The following is a 22,140-nucleotide window of genomic DNA, read 5'->3' as shown; positions in this document are numbered from 1 at the left end:
GGCCCCTGAGAGCAGAGACGGAAATGAACTGCCTGGCAATCAGGTTTTTGTCACTGGATTTCTTCAGACAGCAGCACAGGGACAATGTATCAAGACAGTTTGTAGAGGGAACTTCTTTCAACTTTTGACTTGGGCTTAAAGGGCCACAGAGCTTTCTTTCTATTCTGAAGTTCTGAGATCCTGTCTTGGAAAGGATTTAGAAATATAATCAGGCTTAAAAGATGAAGCTGTTATAGATCTGAAATGGTTTTGAGGACATTATTTTGTCCTCTCGGATAAGAATGTGTTTTTAGTGAAGTGAAGCATATAGAGTAGAGAAGGAGAATATTATAGAAACTGGCCCTCTGGTTCTTGCTGTTTCCTTTCTTCTTGCTTCATTCTATTGCCCTTCCTAAGGAAGCCAAAAGCAATTAAAGACTAGTTTCTGGGTATTCTCGTGATTAAACTAAATAAGATACATTCCATTGGCTTCAGATTTGGTATTTCCCATAGTATTCTTTTTAATTCTTAAATATAAAAACTAATTTCCAGGAAGTCTTGATAAAATTTTGACCTCTTTTCTCTCAACATGAGGAATAATAAAGCTTTTTATTGTTAAAAATCAATATTAAAGGATTGAAAGGTGTGAGAGTAGCCAGATTGAAGTCAGACTTGGCTTCTATACGTTCTGCTTCATCTCTTTTAAATTTGGTTTTCTTGCCTATAAGAAACAGGTTTAAGATCTGACTTAATTTGGGGTATTGTGAGCATTGGATGGTTTAATGGATGTGTGAATTGTAGTCATTCTTATGACTATGATTATATTGATGTATATTGAAATGCTTTAAATTATTTTTCTTCTTATGAGATTGATACACAGATCTTTTTTTCCTTCATAGGAACTTTGCCTGAACATCATTCCAACTTTTGCAAACCTTATAGACTATCCATCCATGAAAAATTCTTTGATACCAAGAATTAAAAATGCATGTTTACAAACATCTTCCCTTGCTGTAAGTAAATGTTAAATTTTTACATGTTTGCCTGATATTTCTTTCTTTCTTATGTTTCTATCATTTTTCCTTATATCATCTCTCCTGGACAGTTTGTGTCAAAGCATTCTTATGAGACCCTGCTTTTTTTTTTCTTGTTTGTTTGTTTTTTTGTTTTGTATTTTTGATTTCTGTTTTTGCAATGAGGCATTTGGGGTTAAGTGACTTGCCCAAGGTCACACAGCTAGGAAGTGTTTAGTGTCTGAGGCCAGATTTGAACTCAGGTCTTCCTGACTTCAGGGCTGGTGCTCTATCCACTGCACCACCTGGCTGCCCCTGAGAGCCTGTTTTTTAAGATAGAACTCTCCACTTTTAATGCTTTTTTTTTTTTTAAAGATTTTTAAAAATAACTTTTATGGTCATGGCTCCTAAAGGTCAACTAAAGAAATGAATATACAACTTTTATCATCATTTATAGGACTCAATGAGTTGGGGGAATCAGGCATTAGCAAAAGTTAGAAAATAGTATTTATAACTTTAAAAATCACTAGACATTGCATTTAAATCTGTGGAAAGTACTGGAATTCTGTATTTGTCTTTTTACATATTAATGTAAATAATAAAATATAATTAATCATCATAATAATTACTAGCATTTATGTTGTATTCACTATGTGCCAGACACTATGCTAAGTACTTTATAATTCTTGTCTCATTTGAATCTTATCACATTTTTGGGAGGTGGGTACTGTTATTAACCTTCATTTTGTAGATGTGAAGATTGAGGAAAACAGAAGTTAAGGGACTTGGGGACAGAATTTGAACTCAGGTCTTCTCTTTTCCAGGCCAGGTGCTCTACTCAATGGGCCACCTAGTGACCTAAAACTTTTCCTTTTAATTTTGTGTTAATTTTTTAGAAAAAAATTGCCTAATCTTTTATTCATATAGAAGCAGATTTCAAAACTTAAAGCATGTTTTACCTGGTTTTTTTGTTTCAAAGTAATACTATTTTGGTCTTTTAAACATTGAAAAATTGTGTTTTTATTGTTTAAAACTTAGGACTTATAAAAATATTTAATTCTTGTCCACAAAGAATATTAATTTACTAACAGTTTGCCTTTTTAATAGGTTCGTGTAAATTCATTAGTGTGCTTAGGAAAGATTTTGGAATACATGGATAAATGGTTTGTACTTGATGACATTCTGCCCTTTCTACAACAAATTCCATCCAAGGAACCTGCAGTCCTCATGGGAATTTTAGGTAGCTGAAATTTTTAAATTTTATTTTATGCTACTTCATCAAATTTATAGCTTAAATAACCATTACAAATCAAATCTCACCTTTAGAATTATTGCACAATCTTCACTTTTCTTTATCTTCTCTAGCTAATTTAATTGAATCACTCCTTTTGCATTTGCTCTTCAGTAATGTCAACTGACAGTATGTTTAATTTCATCATGTGCTGTGATCATTAGTGTGAATTCAGCAGACTATTGTTGGCACGATTTTAGTCTCACAAAACTAAATAAAGTGGTTTTACTCTATAGATGTTAATTTGCACACTTGTGTTGTTTAGAGAGACGAGGAATATAATAATAGTAAGAGACTGGGCTGTCTTCATAAAGCTCCCTTCTTGGGATGAAGATTTACTTAAAAAAACAACATAGCCTCATGTTAGATGTTTTGTTACAAAAAGTTGCATTCTCTGGGTCACCAAAGAACAAGAGAAAGAAGATGGATGATGACTATAGTAATGGGGAAGGGCATCTTAGGGAAGCTGTGACACATGCTGGATATGCATGGGTGATGAAGAAGGGCACCTGAGATGGAGTGAAGCTTGCTTCTATGTGCTCATCATCATCATCACTGCTTCTGCAGTGGGAAGGGACCTGGGAGACATCCAGGCCAGTCCTTCTGAGGCCCAGAGAGAAGTGATTTCTGCAGGGTCAGAGATCAGACTCAGCTCCACTTTCTCTCTAAGTCTACTGCCCTTTCCATCCTGCCTCTTTGGTAGATAGAGCTGAATTTTGAGGTGGAGTAGAGAGAGGGAAGGGGGTAAGAGGGCAAGGACACAGTCCTTCCTGGAAGACTTTGAAGAACTGGATTAGAAGAAATCCACTTTGAAGAGCTGCATGCTTTTTTTTTTTTTCCCCAAAAGGCAAATGATTTAAAGCTGTTTTAAGTAATTAGGTTGTGGAGCCGTAATTAGGATAAGTAATCTGTGGGTGAAGTGTTAGTACCAAAATGGTGGTATTGAGGGACTACTGAAATATAGCAGGGATGAACTCAAAAGAACAATAAACAGCAGGAGGTAACTAGTTCTCATGGGCAAAGAAGAGGGAAAAAGACAAAAATGTTTCCCAAGGTTTTTAGGTGGGAGAGCTAGAGATGTACCTCCCATTGGCTGTGTATGTTGATACTTAGAATTTCTAGACTGGAACTTGGGTGAGAGAACTGCTTGAAACTTTAAATTGATAACCAAATCTTCAGAGAGAGAGAGAACTAGTTCTCTAAGAAAAGAAGTATAGACTGAGACTCTGCAAAGACCAAAGCCTTTGAGTTGCTGTAATCTGTCAATGGTAAATGACAGTCAATGATAAAAGCTGATTAAGAACCTCTAAGAGCCATGCTGCTTTTAAGCATAACATTTCAGCATTTGATGGGTAAATTATAGTAGCACTTGGAAAACTATTGTGTTATGTGACCGCTGCTGTGTTTGGGAAATGCTGTTGATTTTTGATATGCCCAGATATTCTATATGAAATTGTTTTGAACTATGCACTTAACTATAAGGATAAAGGGATGCAGAGAATTTATGCTTGCCTACAGGCAAGGGCATTAGTTTGCAAATAGCTAGGATTGAACTTCCCTGACCAAGTCGGAATAATACACAGGAAACTGTCAGCAGACTTCAGTATAATTTGGGGTCCCCATTTCTACTCTAAAGCACAGCTTTTGAGAGCTGTGGGAATTTTTTTTTTGGGGGGGGTGGGAATTCTCTTTTATTGATACGTGATTCAAGAATAGTTTCTCTTAATCATTTTATATTAGGTATTTACAAATGTACTTTTACTCATAAGAAGTTGGGAATCACCAAGGAGCAGCTTGCTGGGAAAGTGTTGCCTCATTTGATTCCTCTGAGTATTGAAAATAATCTTAATTTCAATCAGGTGAGTCTGTTGTTGGTGGGTTTTATTCTTCTTGTAGTGAATTTCTGTTCTGTGAAGCCCCGAGATTCTCTAGTGGATGGGAAATAGAAAGGCAAGGAAATGGCTCAGAGCGATTCTTCTGAGAAGAGAGGGCCTCGTTTGGCAGGGCAGCCGGGGAAGGCTTCCTGGAGACATGGCAAACAGAAAGGAGAACTAGGATGTTGACAAGTGGGGGGGAGGAGTGGCAGAAAAGTTAGACGTGTCCAGAAATGGGGTGATCCCATTGGTTGGTTTGCAGCATAGGACATGATGATCAAAAGTGATTGGAGCTAGCTGGCCATGGACTTCATATTGCCAGCCTGAGGCGTTTTAAATTGACTGGGCAGATAATAGAAAGCTACCACTGAGCAGCTCCTTGTGTGATGTGGGGGTGAGGGCGGTCTGCTTAGTCTCTAATATCCCAGAATTCTGAGTCATGCTTCAGAAAATTGGTCCTGGGCATCCTTTGCTTGGGGAAGGAGAGCTTAAACTGGGTGGATGTGGCCACATTCAGAGCGGCAGGAAGAGAAAAGATGGTGGCCTGCTTGGAATGATGGAGAAAAGTAGAGAGTATGGTATAAATCCAGGCTGCTGGACTTCGTTATTAGGAGGTGATCAGTCCCCACTGAGCCCTTCCTTTGGGTACAGGGGTGGTGGTGAGCCTTGTTTCTCCTAGGCCGGCCAAGCTGGCCAGTCCTTCATGCATTCATGGCAGCAGTGCCCAGACTAGATCAGAAGTGGGAGGCCATTGAGATACTGCCTATAACAGGCAAGGGCTCACAGCCAAATTCTTGGCCCTGCTCTCTTGGCCACTAATGGATTTTGTGTCTTTTCTCTCTGGCCTGACCTATAGAGTGCAGAGTTAAAAGTAGAAGGTCCCATAGGTCCTTTTCTAAGTTGTGCTCTGATTCTGTAAAATGTGTGTCCTCAAGGTAGCAGACTTTCAGTTGAAGGTCTTTTCAACTCAAAAGGTGTTTTATTAAGGGGTTACTACATGCAAGAAGCTGTGCCACCTGCTGGGGACATAGATGTAAATGTGCTAGGTGAAAGTGCTGCTCTTATTGTTTGGAAGACCTGAGTGTCACTTCTTTTTGCTGCACTTAGTCTCAGCTTGCTCATCTGTAAAATGGACTTTTATAATAGTACCTGCCTCCCCAGATGGATGTCAGGATCCAGTGAAAGAAGCATGTATACAATGCTTTGCAAGCCTTAAATTGCTAGATAGAGGCAGGGCCTTCCCCTAGTTCCATCTGGTTTTTCTGTGTCTGCCTGGAGGTAGCTCTGGACATGTTGTCTCCACTGTTAAGCTAAGTTACTTGAGAGAAGACTGAAATCTGAGCCCATCCATCCTCACAAGATGATTCCATTCCTGATCAGGCCTTGTTTTTGTAGAAATGGAGAGCAAAATGTGTGAAACATGAAAGCTTTGCCTAGTCGGGAGAAGACACAAATAGAAACTTGAATCCTTGAAAGTAAAAGAGCAGAATTTATGGTCTGGGCAGTCCTAGTTTATATTGAATTGAAACAGATAGAAACAAACAGCTATCAATTTAAGTCTTGTCTCCATAGCTTTCCCTTGTGGTGCTAGTAGAAAGCCCTTAGCCCTGTTCCTGAGACCAAAAATGTCAGTATGAAGCTAGAAGTTATGGAGCAAGACTCTTGAGGAAGAAGAGGTAGCATTTCCCTATCCCACTCCCACCCTGAGCATTCAATTCTTGATCCCCATAAAGATGGAAACAGCAGTTGCAGTGTTTGTTCTAAAAACCCTCAGGGAAACCATGGCTTACTTTTCCTTCAGTTTCTTAGCTCTAGGTGATTTTAATCAGGTTTCCTAGAATTTCAGGCTCTTGTGTCTAAATAGAATGTGTCAATTTTAAAAAGTGGATGTTTCCAAATGTTTGAATTGATGTGGGTGTTTGCCTGAAAATCTATAAATCATAAATTCGGAGTAGCCATATAAATAAAATCCCCAATGATAGCCAGCTTCAAGACACTTTGGGATATAAAAGTCCAAATTCAGATTTCATCTAGAAAGTTATGAGGTGGTAGGTTAGAACTAGAAGGGAGTCTGAAAAAGTTCCTCAATCTAAGTTTCTCATTTTACAGATGATCAAACTAAAGTCACTTGGCCACACTCCCTGAGGTAGTTAAATGGAAAAATAGGGATTAAGAGCCTGATGATGTTTTTTAAAGGCCTGCTTTATAGAGCATGTAACAGAGGTACATCCCAATCTCCAATGCCAGTGTATAGCAAAATTTGCTGAAGTAACTATAAATAATATTTTGATAACTGATTGCTTTATTTTATTTACTACCAGTTTTCAAAATTGTAATCTTGTCTAATTTTTAATTTTAGTTCAGTTCTTTTATTTCGGTCATCAAAGAAATGCTTCATAGATTGGAAGTGGAACATAAAACCAAACTGGAGCAACTGCACATAATGCAAGAACAGCAAAAGTGAGTCACCTTCTGGAATTCAGGTGTTTCAGTTGTGAGAATAGTCAGTTTTCCCCAACTTGGCTGATATCAGTTATCTGGAAAACATTTGGGTTTTAATGTAATCACAGGTCAAGTATTTTGCTCTTCCTTTCAATTTAGATTAGCTTTAAGATTAGATTAAAAGAGGAGATTGTTTAAAAACGAGCACATTAATTTAGTAGGAAGAGTGGCTTTCTTGTGTAACATCCCAGAGAAATTCTCCCATCAACAGTGCTTAGCATCACAAATATGTATTAACCCATATGTATAATGAGGCCACTAGGGATGTGAACAGCATTCAAAAACAAAATAGATTCTTTATTCTGCTTTTGGAGTAGTTATGAGTTAGTTTGATCCTCTATCCAGTGGAAATAAAAATGCATCTGTGCAGACCCCATGGTGACTTAGGAAACTACTTATCTATTTGTAGTAGTATTTTTGGCTGAATTCTATTTTTATTTATTAAATATTTTCTAGTAACATTTTAATCTGGTTTGGGGAGCCCTCAGGAGTGCTGTGGGCCCCATGTTTGATGCCTCTGCTTCAGGGACTGTTGCAGTCCCTTGATGAGGAATGATGCTCCTTCTCTAGACAGTGCCCTGCCTAGGGGAAGAAGTGCCAGGGAGACTCATTACCTGCCCATCTAAATTGTAGCAGAATCTACTTTTTAAAAGCCAAACATTGACTGTTTCTGAGAGGTATTAAAGAGAATTGAATTAGAAGTTCCTTCACATAGTAAGATCATTGCTTGAATCTGATCCTCTTCATGAATTTTTCATGATTACCTCCTTTAGCCAGCCCTTTGATTGTATTTGCTGTCTGTTCTACATATTTGGATGCTTAAATTGCAACATTCTTATTTTTGTTTTGTGTCCTCCCTAAGGGAACTCTTGGAGTTACCTTTTGTGTGTTTTATTCTATCTCCTTGCCCAACCGTTCCCACCTCTCCACCCAACTGTACTTTCATCTAGTTCTGGACCTCCATCTGGCCCATCAGATGAGGTGTCCACCACCCCAGGATGTCAGTATGTGTTAGAGGTTTGTTCAGTCAGCATGGGAGTGAGGAACCTGACAGCATGAGTGCCTCCAGGCAGCCACAAAACATTTATTAAGCACTGGCTGTGGGTCACATTCTATTCTGAGTACTGGGGATATGCATGTTCCTTTTTTGCTCCCTCACTTGGCAATAATTGGGCTTGACCTTGCAGATCTTTGGATATCACTAATCAAATGAATGCTTCTGAAGAGACAAAAATTCCTACTGCTGGTAGTCAGGTAAGAGAGTTTTGACGTTTCTTCAATTTTTTTTTTAATAGAGTGCTTGAAAATGGAATTCTATACTTTTAGGTTTTATGGGGAAAATAATGACATTAATGCATTTATGTGTCTTTTTAACCAAGTAATTTTCAATTTCAACAGATTGACAAGGTCTTTAATAATATTGGAACAGACCTTCTAACTGGTAGTGGATCAGACAATAAAGAGAATGGGATACAAAATATGCAGAAAAGAGTAAGTTGTTCTTTTTTTTTTTTTTCAATTATTTTATTCTTCCCCCCCCCCCTTTTTTTTTTTCCTTTTAGGACATTTGAATGTGATAAAATTTTGCCAGGAAAACACTTTAAATGTTAATGCATTCTGAGAATCATGAAGTAAATGAATTTTGTTGAATCTACATGTGTGGATAGAATGAAACTGCATGTTCAATGTATTATAAAATAAATAACTGCTAAAATATATCTCTGAGACCCTCAGATTCAGTTATTAAACAGTGGTAATTGGTGTTGATCTATTTCCCTCACTTTAAAGTTTTCTCTGAGCTTTCTTTCTTAAAATTTTATATCATTAGTATTTAATTTGCTTTAGAAAAAATGTTAAGCTTTACTATTAGAAGTTGTCAGTGGCTATACATTGTAGATTTGGTTTATGGCACCATACCTCTAGAGGGGAAGTACTTTACAGGCAATTGAGTGCAGTCTTTTCATTCTACAGATAAGGAAACATTAGTTATCCTTAATCCATGTTGCAATATCTATTGATATACTTTGTATATTTGGGGAAGGCTTGACTGCATTTTTATGTTTCTAAAATAGCATTTAGTTTTTATGTTATAAAACTGTAATTTTATGCAGCTTTGGGTATTAATTGCAGACTTATATGTATTTTTACCTATGGAATGTCAAACCATTTGCAAATGATGGCATTTATCAGTTAAATAGAATGAGTTATTTAAAAAAAAAAAAAAAAAAAAACTTTTTTAAAAGTGTCTTATACAATGTGCCAAGGGATCATAGATCTCTGCCATTTATTGACTATCAGTTTTGGGGTGGGAGAGGTAGGAGGCAGAGTCTTTATCTCTTAGCTGCTTTATTCCTGATTAGAATGTCTATTCTAAATTAGAACCCTTTCTCAGCAGGACCTGGATAATTGTAGTCCACCACACTTAAGAACATGTTTATATGACAAGCTGTTGTTCTTTCAGTTTCTTCTCAAACACTGTTCCTCCCGGTTTAGTTCTAACTCGGATAAATCGCCAAGTTTAATGACATATTGTTTTCCTGAGGCGAACTTTCGTCTTGGTTCCTCTGATTCCAATTCTATAAAATGTCATTTGTCTCATTTGCTAACTTAAGAAGCTTATGCTCAGATCAGTTTTAATTAATTCCTATGTATTGAATATCCACTGTATTATGATACTATATAGAATGCAGAGCTGTTTAAGCTAGGAACCTTTCCTTTAAGATGCCAGCGAAATAAGATATGCATAACTATCTAATTTTATATAGTGTTCTGAAATAACCTAACTAGCAACTGATTTGTTAGGAGTCGTTCTGTTCTTCTGACATAAAAGTAAATGAAAATTAAGCAACAATGCCTTGTGGAATAGATCTTGAAGTAATGGACCTTTACTCCTATAACCCCGAAGTTGGCTCCAATATTTAGGTTTTCCTAAGTAACAGTTCTAAGTATGGTCAGAAAGTCCTATATAGTTAAAGTCTTTTAACAAGAAATGTACCAGTCTTAAGCAGGACAAACTTAAATCTTGCTCAGACTGTATGGGAATTATTGTCAAAACTACATTTTCCAAGTGTTATTAATAACAGTTCATGTTTTTAATAGAGCTTTGAGTTTAGCAATTATTTGCTCTGTAGCCATCCTGTGAGTTGTTGGGCCAGCATCATCACGTTCTCTTCATGCATGAGGAAGCCGTGCCTCTAAGAAGTAGTGAGCTTTTCGCATTCAGATGCTGTTCAGTCTGTGGCCTAGAGGCTGAGCAGTGTCTTCCAAGATTTCTTCTGTGGTATACTTGGCAAAGATCCCCTTAATAAAATCTAGCCTGTGAAAATTCAGGATTAATTGGAAGATCTTTGCCTTAAAAAAAACAAAAAAAACCAAAAAACAAAAAAAAAAACTGAAATCTAAGATTGTCGCACCAACTATCTTTTTTTTCACTTTGAAGGCATCACTGACACTTGAAGAGAAGCAAAAGTTAGCAAAGGAACAGGAACAGGCCCAGAAGTTGAAAAGTCAGCAGCCACTGAAGCCCCAAGTCCATACTCCTGTGGCGCCCGTCAAACAGGTCAGTTTATTTTCTTTGGTAGTTTTTTATTTGCTCTCTTTTAAGACCATATAAAGTTAATTATCTCCAAGAGGTGTATTTTTAAAGACTCTTTAAATTGTATTTTCTTGGAGGGTTGTGGTTTGGATTGAGCGGAAAAGATTGTTGCTGAAAGGTGAGTGACAAATGCAGTGTTCAGTTCTCTGTAAAGGAGGCAAGATGGTTGATGTTGTTTTTTTTGATTTTTTTGTTGATTTTTTTTTTTGAGTAGAGCTGTTCTTTTTGCTTTTTTATTTTTTAAATACTCAGATTTCAGAATAGTAAAAGTGGCAGGTCCAAATACATACAGTTTGGGGAAGTGATCCTTGATGTTTTATAAGTTCCACACAACTTCATTTAATAGCAGGAATATTTTGAATTTGTGCTTGACATGATTTTTTTTTTAGAAGACTTTCTTAAATGAAGAAAAAAATTCTCCCTCTGAAAAATGGAGAAATCAACGTAAAATTATATATTATAAACAAAGCATTTTAATAAGTTTAGTTGACTTTGGCTGCTTAAGCTGAATTTTTCCTGCCAAATGTTAATGTACTTTATGTGATTTAAGAGTATAGACTTGATGTAAATAGTATAATCATACTTTTGTTTTATATTTTCAGACTAAGGATTTGACAGAAACTTTGATGGATAACATGTCTTCTTTGACCAGCCTTTCTGTTAACACTCCCCAAATTTCGCCTTCTACTATCTTTTCTTCAGTCCCGAACATGGGGATGGGCTTGGCTTTTTCCACACCGGTTGATAATACAAAGAGAAGTTTGACAAATGGCTCAACTGCCAATATGGGCTTTCAGACACCAGCGTTCAACCTGCCAACCAGTGCAAACCAGCATCTCTTCAGCAGCCCGGGCACACCGGCAGCAGCCCAGATGACTCTGGGTACGCCTTCTAGTTTACCGAACCTGCACATTCGAAGGGCTTCAGCTGGAATGTCACAGCAGACCCCTCACAGACCCACTGATATGTCTGCTCTGGACAGTCTGTTTGGTCCTCAGAAACCCAAAGTTAGCATGAACCAGTTATCTCAACAGAAACCAAACCAGTGGCTTAATCAGTTTGTACCTCCTCAAGGGTCCCCAGGGACGGGCAGTTCAGTAATGGGAACACAACTGAACATGGTAGGACAGCCTGCCTTTAGTTTGCAGGGCAATCCTTTCTTTAATCCACAGAACTTTGCACAACCAGCCAATATGACTAGTAGCAGCTCAGCTAGCAATGATTTAAAAGATCTTTTTGGCTAAGGCATCTGGTGTTCATTTTGAAGAATTGATTGCATTTTAATCATGGGTAAGCTGATTTCCATCTTGATATGTTTGATTGAATATCTGGCTTGGAGGAACTTTTCCCACCGGAAGGAGTCTGAGAGATTTGGTGGAGGAAAAAAAGGGCGTCCACGTCAGCATTGTAGTGATGTAGAATCCTGTCGTTTGTACGCATTGAATGCAGTTTGATTTGTTCCCTCCTGCCTTCTCCCACATCCTCTCCTCCTCTCAGTGATCTGAAGACATGGCCCTAAACTAGGCTCATTCAGGGCTGAACACATTGCTGTCAGTGGCTCATCATCATAACTTGGTATGACCAATCAGTGACAGAAAGGTGTCCATGGCATTTGCAGATTTTCTCTGCTCAGTGCTGCCAGAGTTCCCATGTCACAGCTATTAAATCTTAATTTTAATTTGTTCTTTCCCTAGTTGCTTGATTTGATTTCTGAATTGGTGTGTTTCTCTAAGTAAAGCAAACTGTAAGTGTATAGAAAGGATCAGGTCATTTGCTTTTCTCAATCTTTATGTATTTGTTGTTTTCGAGACAGTTCTCAGCAAAGATTGCAAAATTTCTCATCTTGCTTCTCATTGGTTCAAACAGTAAAAGCCTCATCATACACCATTTTCAGTGCAAGACAATTCATTGTAAAACCTGGCTGAGCATGGCCAGCCTCATTGCACAGTTTGTTCCTTCATTCCCTGGGGAGTGTTTGACATCCTGATTCTTTCTTCCTGTGCCCATCAGAGCAGAGGAGCCCAGGAGAAAGGGCACGGTCACTTGGCACAGCTCACTTTTATGGGCCTTGCCCTGTGTCTTCTTGCCTTCTTATTATGTTTGAACTGAAACTTGTGAGGTTGCATTTTCCAAGGCAGATTTGTAAGAATCCAAGTGTATTTGGTGAATAAACTTTTAAAATTTATGCTGTATTGCTCCAAATGTAATAAACTTTACTTCTCCAAAAATGAGCAGTTGTATCTTCTGCTTGCCCATAGTGATGCTCAGCTTGCCCATGTTACAGTCTGACCTCTTCTCTGTTAATGCCCCTGAATGTTAATTCTTTCTTTCTTAAGATTTTCAGGAACCTTTATTCTAACATTTTGAAGTTCAGAGTTGTCCGTTTGTTGGAAGGAAAGAATTAATTCTTCAACATTTTTACAGAAAACCTACATGCTTTATTTTTTAAAAGCCTTTCACTGATACTGTTTTTTCATTTGCTGCTTAAAAAAACCACAGGGCCTTATGCTGTAAATGTGATTTGTATTTTGTTAAATTATATTTCCACAGTTAATGCAGTGATAAATTTAAATTCATCTTTCAAAGAAGTGTGTGAGGGTGTGTGTGTGTGTGTGTGTGTGTGTGTGTGAGAGAGAGAGAGAGAGATATGGTTGCTGCCTTCATATTTTTATTTTGAATTGTCTGGGACCAGCATTGGTTTTAAATAAACCGTGTGAAGTTTTGTGTGCTAAATGATACTCTTGGTAAGTGTCCTGGGTTATGCTGATTTGATTATAAAATGTGATTGGATGATAAAAAACGTTCTTGCTGCCAACATATGATATGAGGGGACTTTTTAAAAAAAATAATAAATCAACTTTCACATCTGATTTCTGCATGAGCTGTACTTTATTATATCTGAACTTAGAAATGACTTATGTTAGAAACAACTTGTGATTATTACTTCAGAAATGATAAACATTAAGAACAGTCATTTTGCCCTAGAAAAATGTATTTGTAAATATGATTGCATTCTTTGTAAGAGTGTTTTTGTAACTATTGGATTTGAATCATGCTTGGAGAATTCACACATGGAATGAATATTTGAAGTATATTTTCTTTGTGATAATTAAAGTAATCGCTGTTTAGTAGAGGCATTTTCTACTTAATGTAGAGATATCTTCTCCTAATTAACCAAAAAGCCAAGGAGTTGGTCATAGACAGTTTGGTGGTGGGCACAAGCAATTCATTAATATCTGCTGAAGCTTGGAGAGGATTGTGATCATTTCTGGTGGAGGATTAGTACCCAGCCTGATAACATAAGGGCTGTTGCAATATTGAATTCCTGATAATTTGGTTTTAATTAAAAATTCAGACTTTTGGAAATATAATTGAGATCTGTTCCATCACTTTTAAAAAGTCATTCTCCCATTTATTTCATCCACATTATAGAATCTCCAGTAAATCATTTGCTTTTACTGCCACTGCTCTGTTCTACCAAGAAATTGTTTTGGGAAGAAGACTGTTATGATAAGTTTTAAGAGGAATTGGGGGCTTTGTTAACAGACATTTTTTAAAAATTGCAAAGATCATTTTTGTCTTCTTGAATTGGAATCCTAATGTTTACAATAGATTTCAGAATTCAAGGGGAATTTGTATTTTTATGAACAATTGTGTGTTTCCCTTTTTTCTACCAAATTCATACTTTTCTTTGATGGGGAAAAAAAGCCAGAGTATATAGAACATTCCAAAAGGAAACACAAGTAGACTTTATTTTCCTTTTCTGTAAATGGGTTTCTTTCTTGCAGATTAACTGAACAAAGCTTCGTGGTAAACGGGAATAAAAATCCTTTGTGAGCAAGCATTTGAATTGGCATACTTTAAAAAAAAAAACTTTTTAATAGCTTTTTATTCACAAAGTTATATGCATGGGTAATTTTACAGCATTGACAATTGCCAAACCTTTTTGTTCCAATTTTTCCCCTCCTTCCCCCCACCCCCTCCCCTAGATGGCAGGATGACCAATATATTTTAAATATGTTAAAGTATAAATTAAATACAAAATAAGTATGTGTGTCCAAACCATTATTTTGCTGTACAAAAAGAATCAGACTCTGAAATATTGTACAATTAAGCCTGTGAAGGAAATAAAAAATGCAGGCAGGCAAAAATATAGGGATTGGGAATTAAATGTAATGGTTCATAGTCATCTCCCAGAGTTCTTTCGCTGGATGTAGCTGGTTCAATTCATTACTGCTCCATTAGAACTGATTTGGTTCATCTCATTGCTGAAGATGACTGGTTCAGAATTGATCATATAGTGTTGTTGAAGTATATGATGATCTCCTGGCCCTGCTCATTTCACTCGGCATCAGTTCGTGTAAGTCTCTCCAGGTCTTTCTGAAATCATCCTGTTGGTCATTTCTTACTGAACAATAATTGAATTGACATACTTTAAATTAAACATGGTTTTGGTTTTGATTACATTTCTTACAGACTTAATTATCAGAAGTAAATTCATAAGAATGTTAAAATCAGAATTTTCTAGGTGAAAGGTACTACCTGAGACACTGACCTACATCCTCCTTTTTTAAATTAAAATTTGTTTTTCCTTTTTTCCTGCTTCACTTATTGCCCAGGAAAAAAACAGAAAGGAAAAAGAAAATTCTTATAATAAATATGCATAACACATTGCAACATTGCCCATGCCCACAGTGTGTATCTCATTGTACACATTTAGTCCATCATCTGTTTGCCACAAGGTAGGTACGTGATAGCTCATTGCACTGATTAAAGTTCTTGAAGTTGCTTATTTCTACAATGTTGTGGTTTATATTCTGATTGTCTCAATTCATTCAGTATCAGTTTATATAGAAGTCTTTTCCAAGTTTCTCTGAGGCTTATCCCTTGATGATTTCTTACCAGTGATGATGGTAATGATAATAGCTCTGCGTGTGGAGCTGTATCATTACATAAATATACCACAATTTGTTTAGTTGTTCCCCAACTAATAGGTGTTTCCCTCCATTTCCACTCAGTTTTCAGTTTTTTGTTGGAGGAGAAGTAAGCTGGGACCAGGAAAATAAATAGACTTTCCCATGAGTATTTTGTGAGTTAATGGAAGAGCCAGGCTTACAGCTTCAGTATTCAGGCTACTTGTTTGTACTTACACACATGGTTTTCCTTGTTGTATGAACATTCATATATTAAGGTACACATAGCCTCCAAGAAGCCATTTGTGATCTCATTTGTTCCTTTCTCCTGTTTACAGCAACATGGTTTTTACTACTGCCTTATGGGCTATTTCTTTTTTTTAATCTGTATCAGCCAGAAGAGCAATTCTTGTCTGAAGTGGATGCACATTTGCATTGAAATTGTAGTGTATGATAGATTCATCTAGTATGCATTTATTGACTACTTAGTGTGATCATGCCTTTAGGCCCTAAATGGATAGAATAGTGGGAGAAAAATATGTATCTGGGAACTCGGAATGTCAGGAGAATGAGTTTGAACTTGAGCCTTTCAACTGAGTAGAGCCATTAGAGCCTTTGGTACTATATGCTATTAAAACTTGGAAACTAAATCATAGCTAGAGTAGAATAATGTAGGCCATAGTCTGGCATTTAACTATCTCTCACTGAATATTTAAAGACATTATGGAACCATGTGGGCTAGATGAAAGACATAAGCTGTTTTAGAACACTTTAGGAAGTATGTTTTTTAGTGGACTGGGGACCATGTTCTCCCCTACTTAAGTGGTCAAATGCAAACTTCTCTGGTTGTTACTTGGAGTACTTTTGGGATCTGGCTCCAACTTGTTTTTCCAGCTTTACTGTACTTTACCCATTCTACAAATCTGTCAAATTGCCCATTTTGTCATTTTTCACATACAACACTCGTCTTTGTTTTTGCTCTGGCTGTTGTCAATGCCTAGTAAGCTTTCCCCTACCTTTTCGAATCCCCCAAATTTCTCTTAAACGCATAACTCGAGTGCCTTCATCCAAATAAGGCTGATGATACTTAAGTCTCCTGAATTTTTTTTGATTGGTGCATATTTCACACATGTATACATAATATTTATCCCATTACATCTACAAACACTTTGAGAGCATGAGTTGTTAAATTTTTTCATTGTTGACCTGACAGGACCTGACAAATAAAAATTCTTAATGCTAGTTGAATTAGTGAGAAATGTTATTTGCTGGCATATCTAAATTTGAAGTCAAAATGAATTTTTGTGTTCTTCAGCAGTTCTCCAAATAATTAAGAAATTCTTTTTAGCACAGTCTCAACTAAAGCTTTACTCCAATGCCTTCCCATAGTAATGGGGTTTCACTGAATTCTCAGAAACTGCCATGGCAGCTTTCCAGTGAAAACTTCTGCTAGTTCTAAGAAGATTAGTTTTCAGATAAAAGAAAAAGTGAGTTAATGAATTTCACAGAATGATGGGGATTATTAGTATTGAAGCATTCAGAGTTTTAAATCACTTTGAAATCCAATCTTAGGGACTTTCATTTTCCAGATTGCCATTAATGTGCAGGTTTATTGTGCAAACTTTGGCCAAGCTTGCTTCCCCCTCCCCCCAATTTTATAAATCTGTGTATTTGACTTTGATTGTAGAAGATAACTTGTGATGGAGGGATAGGACCAAATAACCACATGTTGTGGGTTAATGTGAATCAGCTGTTAGGAATCTTTATGTAGTTTGGTTTATGATCTTGTGTTAATAGGGGGACACCATGGGAGAAATGGAGATTTATATGCATGATCTTGTCTGCTAGTTATTTCACTTTAATTTCTTGGGAAAGATTTCACCTGAGTAGTATATCTGAAATGCTGTTTTAGGGACCTCAGAACAAGCACTTAACGAGTACTTATTATGTACTAGCAACTATATTCGATTTGGAGTGCAAAGACAAAAATAAAAAGGTCTGAAAAACCTTCTGTTGAGAAAACCACTTGTACATGGATATACAAAGTAAACATGAGATATTTTGGAAGGGATTAATAGGGGGAATGTCGGTAAAGACTTGAGGTAGGAGATGGAACTTGACCTTTGATGGAAGGTAGATGAGATAGAGATGAAACTGGGAAAATCATTCTAGGCATTCAGCTCATGACAGTGCCCGGAATTCTGCCCCTCTTGTGGTTTTTGGTTTACAAGCCTTACAATTGACCAAAAAATATTAAAAAGAAAAATTGGGATCATAAATTTAGGCCTGTCAATTCCAGTTTACTATTTTCTCCCCACTCCCTTACCACCCCCCCCACCCCCCCGACAGCAAGTAATCCAATATATGTTAAACATTCTAATTCTAATATTTCCCCATTTATCATGCTGCACAAGAAAAATCTGATCAAAAAGGAGAAAGCAAAAAGCAAGTGAATTACAACAAAAAAGGTGAAAATAATATATTGTTATCCACATTCAGTCCCCATAGTCCTTTCGCTGGATACAGATAGTTCTCTCCATCACAAGTCTATTGGAAGTGGCCTGACCAAGTTCATCAGAATTGATCATCATATAATCTTGTTGCCATGTACAATGATCTTCTGATTCTTCTCACTTCACTTAGCATCAGTTCATGTCTCTCCAGGCCTCTCTGAAATCATTCTGCTGGTCGTTTCTCACAGAACAATAATATTCATAACATTCATATCCTATAACTTATTCAGCCATTCTCCAGCTGATGGGCATCCACCCAGCTTCTAATTCCTTGCCACTACAAAAAGGGCTGCCATAAACATTTTTGCACCTGTGGGTTCTTTTCCCTTCCTTTATAATCTGTTTGGAATAATCCCTTTGGAGATATTTGATGAATGATGACTTGAAAATGTATAATTACAATCTTAATTCACTTTATTATTGCTTTAATACCACCTATTGGATACTTTTTACCTGATCCCTCTATCATCGCTTCCCTTCTGAATTATGTTCTTTCTATGTATTTTGTATCATGTTCATATTTCTTCCCCCACTTCCCATAAGATGTAAACTTGAGAAGCAAGAACTCAAAATCTCATTTTTGTCTTTTATATAGCCAGTGCCTAGTGCAATCCTTGGCAAATAATAGATGATTAACAAGTGCTTGTTGATAACTTATTGATAACCATTCTTGCTTAATGGTGTGGGGGCCACACCTACACTTTTCTTTTTTGATCCTGAACTTAGAACTGTTTGAATCAGGGTCTTCAATTTAGACAGAAGAGACCTTAGAAGGCCCCATCCAACTGCTGCATTTTGCATAGGCAAAAACTGAGACCCTCTGAGAGTTTACTTTTTTGGGGTCGCACAGTGTACCAGACCCTCTGATTCCAACTCCAAGCGCTGCCTCTTACATCTGTATGTGTCCTTTTCCTCCATTAGATTGCCATCTCCTGGAAAGACCTTACGTTGCATCTGCCTTTGATTTGGCTGGCACAGTCCCTTGGATATAGCAGTTGAACAGATATTTTCTTTTAGTCCTTCGGTTTCATTAGGGAACAGTCCCCCCCCCCCCACCTTGGCCTCCCATCCCCCAAGCAGAAATGGATCCACTTGGGCCAGGTTTAGAGGTGAGAGCGCTGGCTGGCAGCTTGGATGGAGCAGCTCGTCTAGGCCGTGTGCATGACACCGGTGCTGCCCCATATCAAACGTTCTGTCCTCTGTGTCGGCTACCCTGCCGTCCTCCAGCGGTCAAAGGAAGGCCCCCTGAAAGACCGAGTCAGAATCTGAGCCACACATTTTAAACACAAAATGACAAATTAGTTTTCCACAAATTCAACCCTTCAGCCTCCAAGCCCTAAACCAGAGGAAGGAGTGAGTGCTCTCCGTGGTGTCCTCATGGTCTGTGGTCATGAAGGCTGGCCCGGGCAAGTGGAGAAACACACTCAGAAGGTTTTGGGGAGACTAGAATAAAGCGCTTTGTGTGTAAAGGTTCGTAATTCCTATTATAAAATGAGGAGTTTGAGCTCAGTGCGCTCTTGGGGCCCTTGGAGCTGTAAATCTGTGATCCTCTGCTCAGTGAGCTGAGCTGACCTGAGATGAAGTGGGACTCAGTCTGTGGAAACATCTTGTAGTTCTTCAACAGGTTTATTACCTTGTAGTAGATTCTTTCTCCCTCTCCTCCTCCCCCGCTTCCTTTTCCCCCCTCTCCCCCAGTACCAAGAAATGAGAAAACCTTTCTATTTGACAAAAGAACAGCAAAATCCCTCTGCTTCAGCCAGTTGTGCAAACGTGCCGTGTTTCATGGTGGCCAGGAGGTGTCGCTGTAGCCCAAGTCATTTTCAGGGATACCTGTCTGCAACAGCGAGGGCACACAAGCAGCTGCAGGTCAGTCTCCTCCCAGCCCAGGCCTAGGAAGCACGAAGACTGAGGGAAATAAAGCAGGCCCAGACTCGAGGACTCATCTCCAGGGTTCAAACCCGGCCTCGCTGTGAGACTGTGCCTCAGTTTCCTTGTTTGTAAAATGAACTGGAGAAGGACATGGCAAATCACTCTAATATATCTGTCAAAAAAAACCTCAAATTGGGTCACGAAGAGTTGAACCTGACTGAAACAAGTGAACAATAATTTCCCAGGATGATGGTGAAGATTAAATGAGTTGACATTTGTGAAATACTTAGTATAGTGCCTAGCACGTTATAAGTACTATGTAAGGCTAGCTATTATTATTCTTATAACAATGCAAGTGAAAAACAACAACAAATGGATTTTAGAGAACAGGAGACTTCCTTTCTCTGAAGAAGATAGATGTAGAACAACTTATATATTGTTCAAGTCACCATATTGTTAAATTTCCTAAATTCATCCTTCCCTCTTTCTCTCCCTTCCCCCCCTTCTCTTTCCACCACCTTTCCCCCTTCCCTTTCCACCACCTTTCCCCCTTCCTCTTCCACCACCTTTCCCCCTTCCTCCTTCTCCCTTTCCTCCTCCTCTCCTTCCCCTTTCCCTCCTTCCCCTTCCCTCCTTTCCCCTCCTTTTCCCCCTCCCCTTTGAATGTTCCACTAGGTAGAATACTAGAGGGAGATATTTGGAAATGAAAGTACTAAGAAAAATAAGTTTTCAATAAACATTTTAAAAAGTGGATTGAACTACAAAACTTCTAAGGTTCTTTTTAGTTCTAAAACTTTAACTAGAGGAGAAGGGAACATGTTTATTAAATACTTACTTTGTTCCAAGCACTGTGCTAAGCAATATACACATATGATTCTCACACCAACAATGGGAGGCAGGTGCTATTATTATTCTCATTTTAGAGTAAAGGATCCAGAGGCAGACAGAGGGTAAATGACTTGCTCAAGATCAAACAAAGAAGTGCTTGAGACGATTTGAACTCAAGCCTTTTTGATTCCAAGCCCACTGTATTAGATAGCTATAGGTACAAACAGCTTTGCATACTGTAAAATCTATGCCTTGACAATTCCAATAGACTAGTGATGGAGAGTGCCGTTCATATCCAGAGAGAAAACTGTGAAGACTGAATGTGAATCAAAGCTTAGTATTTTCACCTTTTTTGTTATTTGCCTTTTTTTCTCGTGGTTTTTTTTTCCTTTTGATCTGATTTTTATCCCATTTTCACTTATAGTTTGGATAGTGACCTTAGAGCACTGGCTACCTTAATCAGTCAGAGTGTGTGTGTCTCTCTCTCTCTCTCTCTCTCTCTCTCTCTCTCTCTCTCTCTCTCTCTCTATATATATATATATATATATACATTATGTTCTTGTACAAGGAGATTAGGAAGGATGGGCAGCTGGAGAGATTAACTGTGTGACCCTGGGTAAATCCCTTAACCCTATTTGCCTCAATTTCCTCATCTGTTACATGAGCCGGAGACAGAAATAGTAAACCACTCCAGTATCTAGCTGTGTGACCTCAGTTTTCCCATCTGTAAAACGAAGTGAAGAAAATAGTAAACCATTCCAGTAGCTTTGGCACAAAAACCCTAAATGGGGTCATGAAGAATTGGACACCCAAAATGATTAAACCACAGATTAGGAAAAAACTAAATAAACTTTGCTAAGTTTTTCAAAATGTAAAGTAATAATTATCTTTCTCCTGAAATGTTCCCCGCATGTCCCTGTTGAAGCTGTTGATGGAGCTGGAAGGGATCTTGAAAGCCACCCAGCCCTAACATCTCATTTTATAAATGAGGAAATTGACCCAGATGGATTAAGGGACCTACTCAATTCACACAGGTAGTGAGTGACCAAGTCAGAATTTAAACTCATTTTTTTTCTGCCCCATGCCCACTGCCTCTCCGATGAGGAGTGATGTTCTTTAGCCAAAGGTATCTGGGTATTTGTTTGCAGAGTGTCTGTTCTCCATGCTGGAAGAGAACTTGTAAATGTTTAATTAACTTTGCTCCTGGATGCCTGTTTTGGACGAGAGCCTATTAATAACGAGTGGCTGAGGGGCAGGTTATAGCATCCCCTTGAAGAGGATCTGGGAGTGACACACAGCTGAGCTCAGGAAAAAGGCAGGTGGGGGTGGAGCCCAGAGTTCGGACCCAATCAAGGCATGACCAGCGGGAAGCAAAGACATAGGGATTTGCCTCTTTCCCAGGTCACCCAGTGAGATCCCCTTTAGCATCTCCACCTGCAGCCCCTAGGAGTCTGCCTTGAGCCTCACTGCCGATGCATAGAGAGCTCCCAGCATCCTGTCTCCCTCTTAGCTCTCCTAAGGAGTCTCCCCAGCCTGACTGTTGTCAGACCCCATATCCCATTGCCTTTTTTTTTTTTTTTTTTTTTTTTTTTTTTTTTTTTTTTTTTAAATCTTGGAAGAACTTGATTGGATTTCATCTTCCTGATATTTCCAGGGGGAAAGAGTGGTTACTTGTCTCCCTGGGAGGGCTCTGCATGGGCATCTCAAATTGAAATGAATAAGAATGACCGACAGTGAATGATTGCTGCTAACCCACTAGAGGG

General features: G+C 38.1%; 1 protein-coding gene across 3 annotated transcripts in view; it reads left to right on the top strand.

Annotated features, from left to right (window-relative positions):
* SCYL2 (SCY1 like pseudokinase 2) overlaps nt 1-12,485 on the top strand; it is a 61,866-nt gene extending 49,381 nt beyond the window's left edge. For all 3 annotated transcript variants that reach the window (XM_031939589.1, XM_031939587.1, XM_031939588.1), the window contains 8 exons: nt 879-992; nt 2,100-2,232; nt 4,024-4,142; nt 6,517-6,617; nt 7,847-7,913; nt 8,058-8,150; nt 10,099-10,218; nt 10,857-12,485. In XM_031939589.1, the coding sequence (XP_031795449.1) occupies nt 879-992; nt 2,100-2,232; nt 4,024-4,142; nt 6,517-6,617; nt 7,847-7,913; nt 8,058-8,150; nt 10,099-10,218; nt 10,857-11,498 (1,389 nt within the window). In that variant the 3' untranslated portion in view covers nt 11,499-12,485. The remainder of the gene's footprint in view (nt 1-878; nt 993-2,099; nt 2,233-4,023; nt 4,143-6,516; nt 6,618-7,846; nt 7,914-8,057; nt 8,151-10,098; nt 10,219-10,856) is intronic.
* Nucleotides 12,486-22,140: the final 9,655 nt, after the last annotated feature.

Source organism: Sarcophilus harrisii, chromosome 5 (assembly GCF_902635505.1).
Source record: "Sarcophilus harrisii chromosome 5, mSarHar1.11, whole genome shotgun sequence".
Lineage (NCBI taxonomy): Eukaryota > Metazoa > Chordata > Mammalia > Dasyuromorphia > Dasyuridae > Sarcophilus > Sarcophilus harrisii.
This window is presented reverse-complemented; position numbering and strand designations above follow the sequence as displayed.